This window comes from Drosophila montana, unplaced genomic scaffold (genome assembly GCF_035044405.1).
Source record: "Drosophila montana isolate Dmon_TW-CO22-7 unplaced genomic scaffold, ASM3504440v1 contig_3733_1, whole genome shotgun sequence".
NCBI lineage: Eukaryota > Metazoa > Arthropoda > Insecta > Diptera > Drosophilidae > Drosophila > Drosophila montana.
Window position 1 is genome coordinate 12333665 of NW_026998620.1, and position 15209 is coordinate 12348873.

General features: G+C 41.8%; 3 protein-coding genes across 3 annotated transcripts; all 3 read left to right on the forward strand.

Annotated features, from left to right (window-relative positions):
* The first annotated feature begins 954 nt into the window (after positions 1-954).
* On the forward strand, positions 955-3298 carry LOC135436819 (organic cation transporter 1-like). Its single transcript, XM_064694540.1, has 4 exons — positions 955-1563; positions 1664-1922; positions 1996-2419; positions 2485-3298. The coding sequence occupies exons 1-4, from the start codon at positions 1213-1215 to the stop codon at positions 3128-3130; spliced, it is 1680 nt and encodes a 559-aa protein (XP_064550610.1). The 5' UTR covers positions 955-1212; the 3' UTR covers positions 3131-3298.
* Positions 3299-6775: 3477 nt separating this feature from the next.
* On the forward strand, positions 6776-9182 carry LOC135436233 (solute carrier family 22 member 21-like). Its single transcript, XM_064693777.1, has 4 exons — positions 6776-7295; positions 7373-7631; positions 7692-8112; positions 8179-9182. Exons 1-4 carry the CDS (start codon positions 6957-6959, stop codon positions 8825-8827), a joined length of 1668 nt encoding a protein of 555 aa, XP_064549847.1. The 5' UTR covers positions 6776-6956; the 3' UTR covers positions 8828-9182.
* A 414-nt stretch (positions 9183-9596) lies between these two features.
* Positions 9597-13392, forward strand: LOC135436869 (organic cation transporter protein). Its single transcript, XM_064694633.1, has 6 exons — positions 9597-9634; positions 10123-10651; positions 10703-10961; positions 11043-11454; positions 11516-12022; positions 12080-13392. The coding sequence occupies exons 2-6, from the start codon at positions 10310-10312 to the stop codon at positions 12282-12284; spliced, it is 1725 nt and encodes a 574-aa protein (XP_064550703.1). The 5' UTR covers positions 9597-9634; positions 10123-10309; the 3' UTR covers positions 12285-13392.
* The last annotated feature ends 1817 nt before the right edge of the window (positions 13393-15209 follow it).

Below are 15209 nucleotides of genomic sequence, written 5' to 3' on the forward strand. Positions count from 1 at the left end.
TTTAACTGTGTTTTTTATTTATTTTTATTTGCAATTCATAAATCAGAGCCATCAATAAAGTGGCAATGATTTAAACTAATTGAAAATTTTCTGGCATTTCTAGCAGCGAGGTATGCCGAACATGAAATACCCTTTAAGTTGCCTGACTGCTATCAAAACTGAATCTGTCTGAGGATAAAAACTTGAAGAATTACATTATATTCGCTATATTCGTTATACGCTAAACGGCCTGATATAGATTTAAGGAAAACTTCAAAAGGGAACTCTTTTCTATAGCAAACATCTGTGTCCAGTTTTATTAGGCACCATATATAGCTAGTTTTCTCTAGAATGTGTGAGTAAGAAAATTACATCTGTGTCAAGTTTTAAAAAGCTTTAAAGTTTCTGACTTAATAGTCTATAAAACGGAAGATTAATTGACAGAGTTTAGCCAAATCTTGAGAGCTGAGGTAGCGATATTATTATATATACTAACCATATGTACCTAGTTTTCTCTAGAATGTGTGACTAAGAAAATAACATCTGTGTCAAGTTTTAAAAAGCTTTAAAGTTTCAGACTTAGTAGTCTATAAAACGGGAGATTGATCGACAGAGTTTAGCCAAATCTTGAGAGCTGAGGTAGCGATGTAATTCGTCAAAATTGTGAAACACCCTCTGAAAGGGCATACTATATTCCTACAATTGCTAAAAGTCTCGTGCGCATTCTTTTCAATCGACCAGTATCAATTTTTTGATTTCTAACTAAATTTCAGATATGGAATGGTTATGTACCATATATGTTCGCATAATTCAAATGCCAGACAGACAGACAGAGAGAGAGCGAGAGAGAGAGAGAGAGAGAGAGAGAGAGAGAGAGAGAGAGAGAGAGAGAGAGCAAGAGGGAGAGTGACTTTTTGACTGTATTACATTCAGTCTCAATTAGCCTGCGCACTGCTCCGACTTCATATATGTAGTTCTCTCCGCGTGGCAGCTACAACCAGTTCGCTTAGTACACTCCACGGCAATAGAATACGACCGGAACGGGTTTGCTTTGTAATTCAATTGAGTTCGCAATGTGCGCAATGCAATAAAACGGTTCGGTGATTAGCTTTGAGTGCCGGTTCAACTTTACCTGCCGAAAAGCTTTCACACACCAAACACCAAGCACAAATAAATGCCAGCGCCACAGATATGCGCTTATCAGAAGTCCAGCAAAGCAGCTAAAGAGAGATCATGGAGCGCAACATGGACTTTGATGAGATTCTGGCCAAGTGCGGCAACAGCCATCGCTATCAATATCTGCTGCTGGGGCTTTATGGCTTTCTCATGGTGGTCGTCTCCATGCACTACTTCTCCCAGAACGTGATCAGTTTTGTGCCCGACCACTGGTGTCATCACGAGCAGCTGGAGAATCGCAGTTTCGCAGAGATCGAGGCCATCTATAATCAGTTCGAAAAGCCCTCGTGCACGCGTCTGGCGACAATCGGTTCAGATCTGGATGGGCGGAACGCGACAGTCAGTGGGGAGCGCTGTGATCGCTGGATTTACAACTATGACTTTGGATTCAGGAGCATGAACACCGAGGTACGTCTAACACGAGTATTCACTGTAGTGATATGTTTTAAGTGTGCACGCAGAACAAAAAAGTATTGTGCAAAGATTCTATTGAGTATTTTTTTTTTAGCTCAATTGGGTCTGCGATGCGGCGTACAAGGCGCGTGTGGGCCAATCATTTTTCTTTGTGGGCTCCATGTGTGGCACGCTCGTCTTTGGGCTGCTGGGCGATCGAATTGGACGCGTTAAGGCTGTCATTTTGGCCAATTGGTGTGGCTTCTTGGGCGATTTCTCCACCATCTTCACGGGCAGTCTGACAGCCTTCTCCATAACACGTTTCATTTCTGGCCTGGCCGCCGACGCCAACTCGTATCTGATGTACATACTGGGTAAGTGGGTACTTATATTACCTATTGCCAATTCCAATTCCAATTGCCAGCTGAATAAACTTATTTTGAACAGTTATCGAATATGTGTCGCCCTCACTGCGCAATGTGGGTCTGAACACGGTCTTGGGCCTGTTTTACTCGTTGGGCCTGATTGGCGCCTCTTGGCTGGCTGTGCTGGTGGGCAATTGGCGTCTGTTTCTGGCCTGTTCTTCGCTGCCGCTGCTGCTGGTCACACTGTTTTATTTTCTGGTGCAGGAGAGCGCCCAGTGGCTGGTCACACGCAACGACATCGAAGGCGCTGTGCTACGTTTGCGGCGCGTGGCAAAAATCAATCGGCGCGTGGTCAGCGATGAGGACTTCAAGGCGTTCAGCAGCTACTGCCAGCAGCACTACCGCAAGGCGGATACGGGCGCATCGGGGCAGCAGCAGGCCAAGCTGCTTGACATGCTGAAGACGCCGCGCATGCGCAGCAGCGCATTCAAAATGCTGCTCATTTTGTAAGTGAGGGAGCGAGAGGTTCGTGGCATAATCCAATCATAACCGATCTTTGTACCGCCCGCAGCGTCATCGTGGTACCCTGCTATAATACCATTGCACGCAATGTGGAGGGGCTGGGCATTTCGCCGTTCATCATGTTCTCGCTGAACGCGCTGATGCTGCCGCCCTCGGGCTATCTGCAGGGACTGCTGCAGGATGTGGCCGGACGCAAGGCGACCGCGGTCAGCTGGATGGCCATCACGGGCCTGTTTGCCACGGCGGCGGGTCTGGTCATATCGCAGGGCGAGAATCGTAATGTGTTTCTCTTGGTGGGTCTGACGCTTGTGGCACGTTTTGGCGTTTCGATTGCCGACGGTGCCAGCTCCCAGCTCTGCACCGAGCTCGTGCCCACCTGCGTGCGTGGGCGTGGCGTGGCCGTGGCACACGTAGCCGGCTTTGCGGCCTCCTTTCTATCGCCATACATACTGCATTTGGGCACGTACGCGAAGCCCGCACCCTCCATTATAATCGGCCTGCTCTTTTTATCTGGGGCGTATGTGTGCTTGCTTCTGCCCGAGACGCGCCACAAGAAGCTGCCCATGTCTCTGGCCGAGGGGGAGGAGTTCGGCAAGGGCGAGCGAATGTTTGATTTTCTGCGCCAACTACGAAAGCAGGACTCTACCGAAGTGGAACTCGAAACAGAATTGAAATCCAAGGAGGTCGATAAATAAAATAAATGTTTGCTTAGTATTAATGTTCTTATAAGATGGACTATTATTCTCTTAAAATAGCTACAAAAACTATAATGCATTTTTTTTAAGAATTGTTTAATGCGTCAAAAATATCAATCCCTGGAAAAAGTTCTAAATAAATTTATATATAACACCCCTTAACGTGCAGCCCATTGCAAGGACGAATGTTCATGGGAGTCTAATTAAGAAAAATATATTTAGGTGAAAGAAGTTCAAGATTATCTAAAAATGTTTTAAATATGAGCAAATAATACATAAATATTAGCAGTTATTACCCGGCCTTGCTCGCGGCAAGCATTGTGCATAAAATTTGGGATGTCTTTTTCACCCAGTTCTCACCCGTGGAAAATCTAAATCTACCCGCACCAACTTGCAATCCATTTCAATTTGAAATTATGTTTAAGGTTCATCGAATAAAAAATCACAAAGTGGAATCAACGGTTTCTGTCCACGTTAGCCTTGTGTTGAGAATCTTGAAGCTGAATAATAAACCTTCGTTCAATAAACCTTTGACTTGCATTCTTTATCCAAGAGCGGTGGAAATTGCGAAAAACGTATGAAATAAGTGTTGAGGGACACCCCTCAAATCAATTTGAACAAAGATGATGGTAAGCAAATAGGTTTCATGGACACGTTTTAGCTATTTTTTCACACTTGCGTCTGGGCGTACACCTCTATCGCAAAAGGTAACTACAGTGAAAATTTAAGCTTCCGAGCTTTTATAGTTTGGGCTGTGCGTTGACCACCAGTTAGTCAGTCAGGACACACAGGGAGATAAATATTCATTTGTAATTATGTACTCACCTGTGAATTCGCACAAACAAATACTTAATGGTCATCTATTAGTAGGAGGGAGACGAACTTTTAAACATATCACTGAAATTTGCTTTAAAGCGCAGCTTGCTTGCTTAAGCTTACTTGCATTAGTGAGAATCGCGTAGCAGAGAACTATTTATAAATACGTTTCTTGTTCAGTTTCAGGTCAGCTCAACGTACACACATATTTGAACACAGCATACATACATGCATGTGCATGGATTCAAATACATACAACGATACATGCAGGTATACTATTGTTAAAGTTGTTACATGTAATAAGACTTATTTATATTTGTAATACGTACCTGTTTTTTAGTGGCCGCATTTAAAATGATGCCGCCTCCTTCGCCAAAGCCATAGCCACTGCCTCCTTCTTACGTGAATCCGCCTCCTCCAGTACTAAGCCGTCTTCTCCTCTTGAAATGAATTCTATGCGACTTACTTGAATACATGCGTACATACATGCATACACACACAAACAAACACACACACGTACATACATACATACATACATACATACATACATGCATACTACATACATACATACACACACACATACATACATACATATATACATACATACATACATATATACATACATACATACATACATATATACATACATACATACATACATACATACATACATACATACATACATACATACATACATACATACATACATACATACATGCATACTACATACATACATACACACACACATACATACATACATATATACATACATACATACATATATACATACATACATACATACATACATACATACATACATACATACATACATACATACATACACACACACACATACATACATACATACACACACACACACATACATACATACATACATACATACATACATATATACATACATACATGCATACACACACACATACATACATACATACATACATACATACATATATACATACATACATACATACATACATACATACACACACACATACATACATACATACACACACACATACATACATACATACATACATACATACATATATACATACATACATACATACATACATACATACACACACACACATACATACATACATACACACACACACATACATACATACATACATACATACATACATATATACATACATACATACATACACACACATACATACACACACACATACATACATACATACATACATATATACATACATACATACATACATACATACATACATACATACATACATACATACATACATACATACATACATACTTACATATATACATACAAACATAAATCCATATGGCGGGTTCTCTCCGGCCTTGCCCGTGGCTCGTTTTATGCTCAAAATTGTTGAAATAATTTGTTTTATCCACTTTCCCGTCCGTGGAAAATTTAAGTCCACCTGTACTATCTTGAACTTTACGACTTAAGTTAAATTTGACCGAGATATTTGAAAATTAGTTTAAAATTCCAACGAATTAGTCAATGTTAGTCTCTTGGTGAGAATCTGGAAAAATAAAAGTTTCTTCATTAAACTTTTGACCCGCATTTTCCATCTAAGAGTGGTGGATTTTGCGAAAAACCTATCAAATAAATTTTCACAAATATTTAGTCACTAGTCACTATATTTTTATGTTGTGCTTGGAAAATAAGTTTGAGTCCGATAGGACGAATTCAGACCTTCACCCAATCAACGTTTGACCTTCGAAGATCTTTGAAAAAGAGTTTGAAGCTGATCGGACTTCTAAAATCTGTCAAGCACGTATCCATTAAGTTCTTATGTATGGCTTTGTAAATAAGTTTGAAGCCAATCGGACAAAACTTAAGACATTTTACTCAAAAATCATTGAAAATTTCAGCTTCCTAGCTCTTATGGCTTGGGCTGTGCGTTGTTCACCACCCAGTCAGTCAATCATTTAGTCAGTCAGTCAGAACAAATAGTTTTAATATAGAGATGTACTTACGAAAAATACACATACACAAGCAAGATTATTTTCAAATGTGTGAGAGAGAGAAAAAGAGCAGAGTGCAATAAATTGGAGCGAAAATAAAGACAGTGTTAAATGAAATTATAATACAACACAGCTTGGTAATATACAACATTTAATTAAAGAATGATATACTCTAAGTATTTTATGAATTCAGGATCAAAATAAAAAAATAATGCTTTTGGTCGATTTGACAAACAAATGCAAGTTCTATTTTCATTTATGAGAATCGCCTAGAAAGGTTACATATAAAAATACATATTTTTCAAATTGCAGCGCAGTGGAGGTAGTTATCATATAAATACATAAATACACACAAAAAAATGAAGTCAACTTGGTCTGTGGTTCAAAACCGGCTTGCAACCTTGACTAGGTTATGGGAGCTCTTCTATGTTGGACAAATAAGTATGTTATCAAAGCTTTTATATTTTGAATTATTCTTTAATCCCATTTTAGATGCTGTCTGCCATATGGGCAACTGCAAACAGATTATAATTAGTTGCAAGATAATTCTAAGTAGATGCTTCAAACCCAAACTCTTATCTTATAAAAAGCTTGACACCCAACTGTCTATTAGTGGAAAGCGTGTTCAAATTACGAGAATGCCCATCACATATACTGATATAATATAATCAATGCGATTATAAGTTAGTAAAATCGCGCCTTTCATTTTGCTGATATTGCATTGAGCGCTTATCAGCCAAGGAAAGGCTGGAGAGGAATTCCAGCTACGGCGGAGCGCACAAATTCGTTAGAGTCGAACACATCAGCTGCCTTGGTAACCCGCTCTTAGCTATTCGGCAAAGAGGCCGCTGCCGCGCACGTCAGCTGCCAGTACGTGCGTGGCATCGGGCGAGAGCTGACGACCGATTCTCTATTGGCCCTAGCTCCAGACGCAGCGCACATACGATTCGCGCAGATCATACCAAACGCTGAATCTCAATCGGAAGACGGAGCCGAGCGCGCAAAGCCTCTAGACTACGCCATGGACTTCGATGAGCTGCTGGCCAAGTGCGGCAATAGCCATCGCTATCAATATCTGCTGCTTGGACTCTATAGCGTGCTGATGTTTGTCACGTCAATGCACAACTTCTCCCAGAACGTGATCGGCTTTGTGCCCGATCACTGGTGCCACCACGAGCAGCTGGAGAATCGCAGCTACGCAGAGATCGAGGCCATCTATAATCAGTTTGAGAAACCCTCGTGTACGCGTCTGGCGACAATCGGTTCAGATCTGGATGGGCGGAATACGACAATCAGTGGGGAGCGATGTGATCGGTGGATTTACAACTATGATTTTGGTTTTAGGAGCATGAACACCGAGGTGAGTTACGGCTAGTTTTTATTGCATTGCCATTGCCATTGCCATTATCTTATCTGGCTGGATATTCCTCCGCACAGCTTAATTGGGTCTGTGATGAGGCCTATAAGGCACCCGTGGGACAATCTTTTTTCTTTGTGGGCTCCATGTGTGGCACGCTCGTCTTTGGGCTGCTGGGCGATCGAATTGGACGCATTAAGGCCGTCATTTTGGCCAATTGGTGCGGCTTCTTGGGCGACTTCTTAACGATCTTCACGGAGAGTCTGGCCGCCTTCTCCGTAACACGTTTCGTTTCGGGGCTCGCAGTTGATGCCAACACCTATCTTATGTATATTCTGGGTGAGCTGTGCTCTAATCTGCACTATTTTCGCTGGGCCTAAGCCAACTTATCTCTCGCAGCTCTCGAATACATCTCGCCTTCGCTGCGAAATGCAGGTCTGAGCATTAGTATGGGTATCTTTTACTGCCTGGGAATGATTAGTGCCTGTGGGCTGGCCATCTTGGTGGGCAATTGGCGTGGGTTTCTGGCCTGCTCCTCACTGCCGCTGCTGCTGGTCACACTGTTCTACTTTCTGGTGCAGGAGAGCGCCCAGTGGCTGGTCACACGCAACGACATCGATGGCGCGGTGCTGCGTCTGCGGCGTGTGGCCAAAATGAATCGTCGCAGCATCTGTGAAGCGGACTTGGACGCCTTTCGCAGTTATTGCCAGATTAACTGCACCAGGAAAGCACAGGAAACCAATGAGAATCAGGACAAGCTCATGGACATGTTCCAGACGCCGCATTTGCGCAAAACCATAATCACAATGCTGATCGTGTTGTAAGTGAAATATCGCGCGTAGCTCTCACAAAAGTCTGATCGTATGCTTTCCTCTACTACTTCTAGCACGATCATATCGGTCTGTTATAACACCTTGGCCCGCAACGTGGAGGGTCTAGGCATATCGCCATTTATTATGTTCTCAATGACCGCCTTAACGCTGCTGCCTTCGGGCCTGATCCAGGCCGATATCCAGAAGCGCATCGGCCGCAAGGGCTCGTCGGTGCTCTCGATACTGCTCACTGGCTTGTTTACAGCTGCCAGCGGCATAGTCCTGTCCGTCTGGCAGCAGCCCAGCGCCGTGCTGTTGATCAGTTTGACGATGGCCTCCCGCTTCGGGCTGTCGGTCTGTTTTGGTTCGACACTGCTGTTCTCCACAGAGCTGGTGCCCACCTGCGTGCGTTCGCGGGGTCTGGCCGTGGCCCATGTGGCCGGCGCGGCTGCCTCTCTGCTTTCGCCGTATATCCTGCACCTGGGCACGTACTACAGAGCTGGTCCTTGGATAATATTGTGCCTGCTGTTCTTCATCTGTGCCTATTTGTGCCTACTCCTGCCGGAGACGGGCAATCGTAAGCTTCCCATCTCCCTGGCCGAGGGCGAGCAGTTCGGTAGGGAAGATCGCATGTTTGACTTCCTAAGGACAGCCAAGGCAAAGACTGCAGCTGAAGCCGATCGGAAGCCAGAGGCCGAGACACTCCAGAAACTCATGTCTTAATAAATTTCTAACTTGGCTTTAAGCGCCTTTAAATTTCATTAATTAATCAATTAAGCTGCGGCAGCTCATCAAAGTGTGTGAAGCAAGTGCCCCAAGCAGGCAGAACTAAGTAGTACTTAAGAGCGTTAACTATAAGATACCCTGTACGCAAGTGAATTCGTTATCAAGATATTGAACCAAACTGAAGAGTCGCGAAAGTATTTTAACCAAACAATTAATTAGAAGAACTCTTCTACTGTTTAGCTAATAGTTTTTTAGTTATAAGAGTTTTAAGTCTTTGTCTTAATTAAATGGAATAATAAATAGATTAGAGATTCTTTGCAAAACATGATTTTATATGATGGCGCATGCATAAAATTAAAAACTGAACAAACAAATAGCTGAATCAGCATAAAGTCTTGTATACTTATGCATATCTTTGAGATGTTTGCATATTCAACAAAAATTGAGTTTTATTTGTTCGGCATTCAGACACTCTTTCATTCATTAAAGTTATAATAGATAATATAAAAGAATTATTTGTATAAAGGAAAATGCATTTACTTTTGTTTATAAACTGTTTATATATTTGGGAAATACACATTGAGCAAATGTTTCAAATATATGTGGCTCTTTGGCTCTCTCTCTCTCTCTCTGTATTACGTATTGAGGCGTCTTATCTCTCCGTTAAACGCGTATAAGCATTTTTATAAGAGTGAGTGCTCGGATGTTTCTTGTGGGGCGTATAAGCGACTGTCAAAACCCTGCAAGTGTTATAGTTGAGCTGGAATAATAGACAGCTATAAAAGTGTGCTACGGAATATTAAGGTAATTATTAATTTCAAATATTTGCCACACACAGAAATGCATATCATTCACGCGCTCTTAAAAAATAAAACAAACACAACCATAAATCCGTCGTCTAATAATAAAGTTTATATATATGTCCATACATACTATATACAACTTTTTGGCGAGTTCTCTTGATAAGAAGTCGGACACAATCTTGATACGGAAGCAGTTAGAATTTTAAATCTTAATGTAATCAATGGGTGATCGTTTGAAAACTATATATATAATTGTATCTAGAGGAAGCATATCGAATATTGGGTCTGACGCGAAGAAAATACACTCAGTCGGATTTTAAATAATTATGCATACGTATATCTTATAAAATGTATATACTATGTATATTTAAAATTTGTTTTCGGCATGCTAGTGAGCGCGGCGCTTCAGACAGTTGCCGGTCTCTGTCTAGATTAAGACGAATAAGCGAACTCACTTAAATAATAAAACATTTATTTCGTAATGGATAGAACGCTTCAGATTACACGCAAATGCGATAAGCGGCCGCAACAATCTTATCGGAATCGGAACGAAACAGAAACTGCGGCGGCATACACTCCGTGCGAATCTGATGGCTGGGACAGACGCTCGGGTCGGTCAGTCGGTCTTCAGTCTTAAACGAATCTCTGGCCGAGCACGGTGACAGCGCGTACCGCAATGGAATTTGATGGAATTCTGGCAAAGTGCGGCGATGCCGGTCGGTATCAGTATCTGATGCTGTTGCTGCTGGGCTATGTAGCCTTTACCAGCACAGTACACTACTATTCCCAGAACATAATCGGGTTTGTGCCGCCGCATTGGTGCTATCACGAGCAGCTGGTGAATCGCAGTCACGACCAGATTGCCGCCATTTATGCGCCCTTTGGCAAGGACGCGGCCTGCACGCGCCTGGAGCAGATCGAGGTCCATGAGGGCGTCTACAATCTGACCGTGAGCAGCAAAAGCTGCGAGCGCTGGATATACAAATATGATTTCGGATTTCGCAGCATGAATGTCGAGGTGAGTTTTGTGTCTAAAGTACAGAATCGCATTTATATGGATCCCTTGCAGCTGAACTGGGTCTGCGAGAATGCGTATAAGGCGCGCATTGGCCAGTCCCTGTTCTTTTTGGGGTCGCTCCTGGGCACCTTTGCCTTTGGCATGCTGGGTGATCGGATTGGACGCGTGCGCGCCGTTATATTGGCCAATCAATGCGGCTTTGTGGGCGACTTTCTTACCACGTATGCCTCGAATCTGACGCAGTTCAGCGCCTTCCGCTGCATCTCCGGCCTGGCTGCAACCGCCAACTATTATCTGATGTTTATTCTGGGTAAGCATTGCGTATCTGCTCACCTTTTTTATCAGCTCTGCTCACCTCTCTGCTCTGCTCTGCTCCGCTCATCCACTCCAGTGCTGGAGCATCTGGCGCCAAAGCTGAGAAACTTGGCCATCAGCGTCATGCTGGGATTGTGCTGCTGCCTGGGCGCTCTGGTGGCGCCCTGGCTGTCCGTCTTAGCCGGCAATTGGCGCATCTATTTGACATTCTCCGCAATGCTGCAGCTCGTCGTGGCGCTCTTCTATTTTGTGGTGCAGGAGAGCGCCCAGTGGCTGATCACGCGCAACAATGTTGAGGGCGCCATTGCCAGACTGAAGCACATTGCGCACTTCAATGGCCGCCAGGTGCCCGCCGCCGACTTTGAGGCGTTCCGGCAGCATTGCGCCGCCAAGCGCAAGCAGGATAATCAGCAGCAGAAGGCCAGGCTCTTTGATCTGCTGCGCACTCCGCGGCTGCGCAGAACAGCCCTCGTTGTGATCTGCACCTTGTGAGTGGTTGTCTTCGCTGGGCTAACATCCTTATTGAAACACTCTTACATGTAACCGCAGCATGCTGGTATCCCTGAGCTTCAATACCATCTCACGGAACGTGGAGGGACTGGGTCTGTCGCCATTTGTGGTCTTCTCGCTGTTTGCCGTGGTGGTGCCGCCCTCGGGCTTGCTGCAGGGTCTGCTGCAGAGTCGTCTCGGTCGCAAGGCCACCTGCCTTCTGGCCCTGCTCTGCACCAGCCTGTTGTCCTGTGCCTTGGGCGTGTGCCTATCCTTTGAGGGCGCACAGCTGAATGCCACCCTGCTGCTGGCCTTTGCGCTGCCCACCCGTCTGGGCATATCCATGTGCTACACAACCTTCTCGCAGTACTCGTCCGAGCTGTTGCCTACTTGTGTGCGCTCCCGGGGCATAGCAACGGCGCACTTGGCCGCTGCAGCGGCCTCGGTTACCTCACCCTATCTAATACATTTGGGCACCAAATTTGCCGCCGGCCCATCGCTCATTTTGACCGCGCTGCTGCTGACGGCGGCGACGTGCGCGCTGCTCCTGCCGGAAACGAACAACAGGTGAGCGGTGCCGGAAAATGGCCAAGCACTTGAAGCTATCTATTTGGTGTCCTTTAGGCAACTGCCCATCACACTGGAGGATGGCGAGACCTTTGGCAAGGGGGAGTCCATGCTCTCCTTCGATTGCTGGCGGGCACGGGACGATGATGTGCTCAAGCAGCCTGCAGAGGAGCTAAAGCTAAATGCGCTCAATGGCGTACGGCGAAATGCAGAGGCGGATACGGATACGGAAGCGGAAACTGCAGCGGAAGCGGAAGCGTAAACACGCCTGGATCAAAAATTATTAGAGTATTAGATTAGATCAAACACACAATTTAGTTCCGAAAGTTGTCAGTAGATGCGAAATTTGCTTTTATTTGATTGATTTTGGGTCACAGTATTCAACATAATATTAATTAGGGTGTTTTTCTATACATATATATTTATGTATATATATATATTTCTGTGTGTGTGTGTGTGTAAACTTTGTAATCCTGTAGTAATTGCTTACATAAGTATAATTAAAGTGTACATGGATCATGTACTCGTAAAGGGGTATGTAAACATTTGCATAATTAACTTCATATATGCCATAAATGTTAGGGCTTCAATTTAAACTCTTTTTTTTTGGGATTTTCTTATGTTTTTCTTTTTTGCATTTTTTTTTAAAGAACTAGAGAAAGTCTTATAAAGTACAAAATAGAGGTCGCTTAGCCCTGTTTGAAACTCTCAATGGAAAAATCTTGTATAGCAAAGTAGAGGACAGAGTCTAAACTTAAGCCTAAGAGAGGTGTAATATCCAGGGCAGAGATTTTGGAAAATATATATATATTTGTATATTTGTATATTTGTGTATGTGTATCTTGAATAATTGGTTGCCATTATAATAGGTATCTCATTTAGTTGATAAAAACTAACGCTGCGAGCCATTAATAAACCAAACCAAGCTGCGTTTGTTCTTTATATGCAATTTGTGGTATGCTCAAAATTTGCTGTCTGTGTACACTTTACAACTATTTATTTATTTTTTGTATGCATTTGAAAGGATAATTTAACTTTATAAGCATCAAAGAATGTAAAGCATGTGTTTTATATTTATACTTGTCCTATCTTGAATACCCTTACCAACATTTACTTACACTTAAAGTAGTTTTCATCACATCAGATTCAGGTATGGATTAAAAGTGTTCTTCCATATCCCAATTCTGCATGATAATAGGTAGAACAGAACTCTAATTTAACGGTCTGGCAACCTTGTCAACGATTATCGTGTGTCGGGTGTATTCCAGAAAACTTTTCTTCTTTGTATATTAACGCAACATATTTCGGGCGCATGGCCATTTATTGAATAATATATATATAACGCTATATCTGATTGATTTTCTCAATAATTATTTTTGTTTTTTTTTTCATTTTTCTTGCATCTTAAATGCTACGTTTGAGCACTTTTTGCAATTGCTGTCAAATACAATAAGTACGTAAATATTTCATGATATACATAATTATATGATGTGTTTCCTGTTGGCATACAAGCGGGGATCTGACCTCATCAGATCTATAGAAAGGAGTTCTCTAAACGATAAGTTAATGCCATATATTTGTTGGACTCGCCATATAACAGTTTGCGTTCACTTAATGCTACGTTTACTCTTGCTACTTATTTATTGTATAACTGTGTATATAACTGACTATGTAATCTCATAATATGTGTATATACTATATTGTAGGATTGTATTATAAATATACCATGTAATAAACGCTAGTTCACAATAGTTCAGTTTAAATCCAAAAAATGCGTAAACAGTAAAAAGGTAAAAAGATTTCTCATGATTTTCTGGGTCTCCAGAGTAAATACGAGGAGTGTTTTTTTTTTTAGCACCATGCGAGTGAATGAGTGTGAATACGAGTCGAATAGTCGAATGTACATAGCTATCAATTGTTAAAACACAATTCACAATTCGTGTAGCTAGTTAGTTAGATTTAGGTTAGAGTTAAAGTTAGGGGTGGGGTTGATCTGCTGGCATGCCTTGGAAGCCAGGATTAAAGTAAAAAAATATATATGTATGTAGATGCACTGTAAGTACATTTTAAAAACATTGGAGATGGAAAATAAACTACTTGCGTATACATATAGTATTTACTACATGCATATGATTAGGCTGTCAACATATTTGTAATTGGGTTTTTTTTTCATTTTCTTTTTTGTTTTCAAATACAGTATGTATTTCCGCTGGCATTGCCCACCAGCTATAAATTATATTTTTTTTATAATATGCTACTAAATACCATTTATTTTTTTGTGGTTGCAATATTTGCTGCTTATTGTTTGACTTTATATCATGTGATGCTGATGTTGAGAAAATCCGAACGCCCACATTTTCATGCATATCCCAATATTATATAGCAAACCTTTTATCCATGTGGGTTCTTATATCATCATCATCATCATCATCATCATCATCATCGAATTTCGCGTGTGTGTGAGTGTGTCTGTGTGTGTGTTTCGAAAACTTTGAGTATAAAAGACAAGCGGTATTTAGGCAACGAGTGATTCAGCAATTTTCTTTTATCAAAAAACATTTTCTATAAATCTTCTTTTTTTTTTGTTTTTGTTTTTGTTTTTTTTTTTAAGTATCATTCAACATTATTTATTTGTATGCGCGTAGGTTTTTTTCAATGTAAACTTACACCAAAAGCATTCATAAGAATCGTTTTCTATATTAAATATATAATTTTTCTCTTTTAGATTTTTTATATATATATTTTTTCAATAGATTTTAAGTATTATCGAACGTCTTAAAGAGCTGCCTCATCGTATATAATATATTTTGTGTATATAAAAGTTACACAACAAACAGATTTTTAGCAACAAGAGGTTGGAGGGAGTGTGACATACATATAGATCTTTTATGCTTTTGTTTATCTTCTTTTATGTTTGGCTGCAATTTACTTGAGTTCTGGTGGGTATCTAGTCATGAAGTAGTAGAGTATTTATTTACTCCGTATATATGCGAATATGAAGCCTTGCTGAGTCTGTTTTGTCATCTAGTTGTACAGTGCTTGCGATATGCTTGAAGTCTGGATTGATATATATGTATGTATATGCTTATGTATATGTATGTAAAGTTTAGAATGCTGTTTACTTAAGAGCTAGACCGTATAAGTGTTGGAAAAGGAAAACGATAGGTAAAAAACAAAACGAAAAAGA

Excerpts from the sequence above, each read along its gene's own strand:
- LOC135436819 (XM_064694540.1), top strand. The coding sequence starts at position 1,213 with ATGGAGCGCAACATGGACTTTGATGAGATTCTGGCCAAGTGCGGCAAC. Across the intron at positions 1,564-1,663 it reads TCAGGAGCATGAACACCGAG|CTCAATTGGGTCTGCGATGC; the intron begins GTACGTCTAACA and ends TTTTTTTTTTAG. Across the intron at positions 2,420-2,484 it reads TTCAAAATGCTGCTCATTTT|CGTCATCGTGGTACCCTGCT; the intron begins GTAAGTGAGGGA and ends TACCGCCCGCAG.
- LOC135436233 (XM_064693777.1), top strand. The coding sequence starts at position 6,957 with ATGGACTTCGATGAGCTGCTGGCCAAGTGCGGCAATAGCCATCGCTAT. Across the intron at positions 7,632-7,691 it reads CTATCTTATGTATATTCTGG|CTCTCGAATACATCTCGCCT; the intron begins GTGAGCTGTGCT and ends TATCTCTCGCAG. Across the intron at positions 8,113-8,178 it reads ATCACAATGCTGATCGTGTT|CACGATCATATCGGTCTGTT; the intron begins GTAAGTGAAATA and ends TACTACTTCTAG.
- LOC135436869 (XM_064694633.1), top strand. The coding sequence starts at position 10,310 with ATGGAATTTGATGGAATTCTGGCAAAGTGCGGCGATGCCGGTCGGTAT. Across the intron at positions 10,652-10,702 it reads TTCGCAGCATGAATGTCGAG|CTGAACTGGGTCTGCGAGAA; the intron begins GTGAGTTTTGTG and ends GATCCCTTGCAG. Across the intron at positions 11,455-11,515 it reads CTCGTTGTGATCTGCACCTT|CATGCTGGTATCCCTGAGCT; the intron begins GTGAGTGGTTGT and ends ATGTAACCGCAG.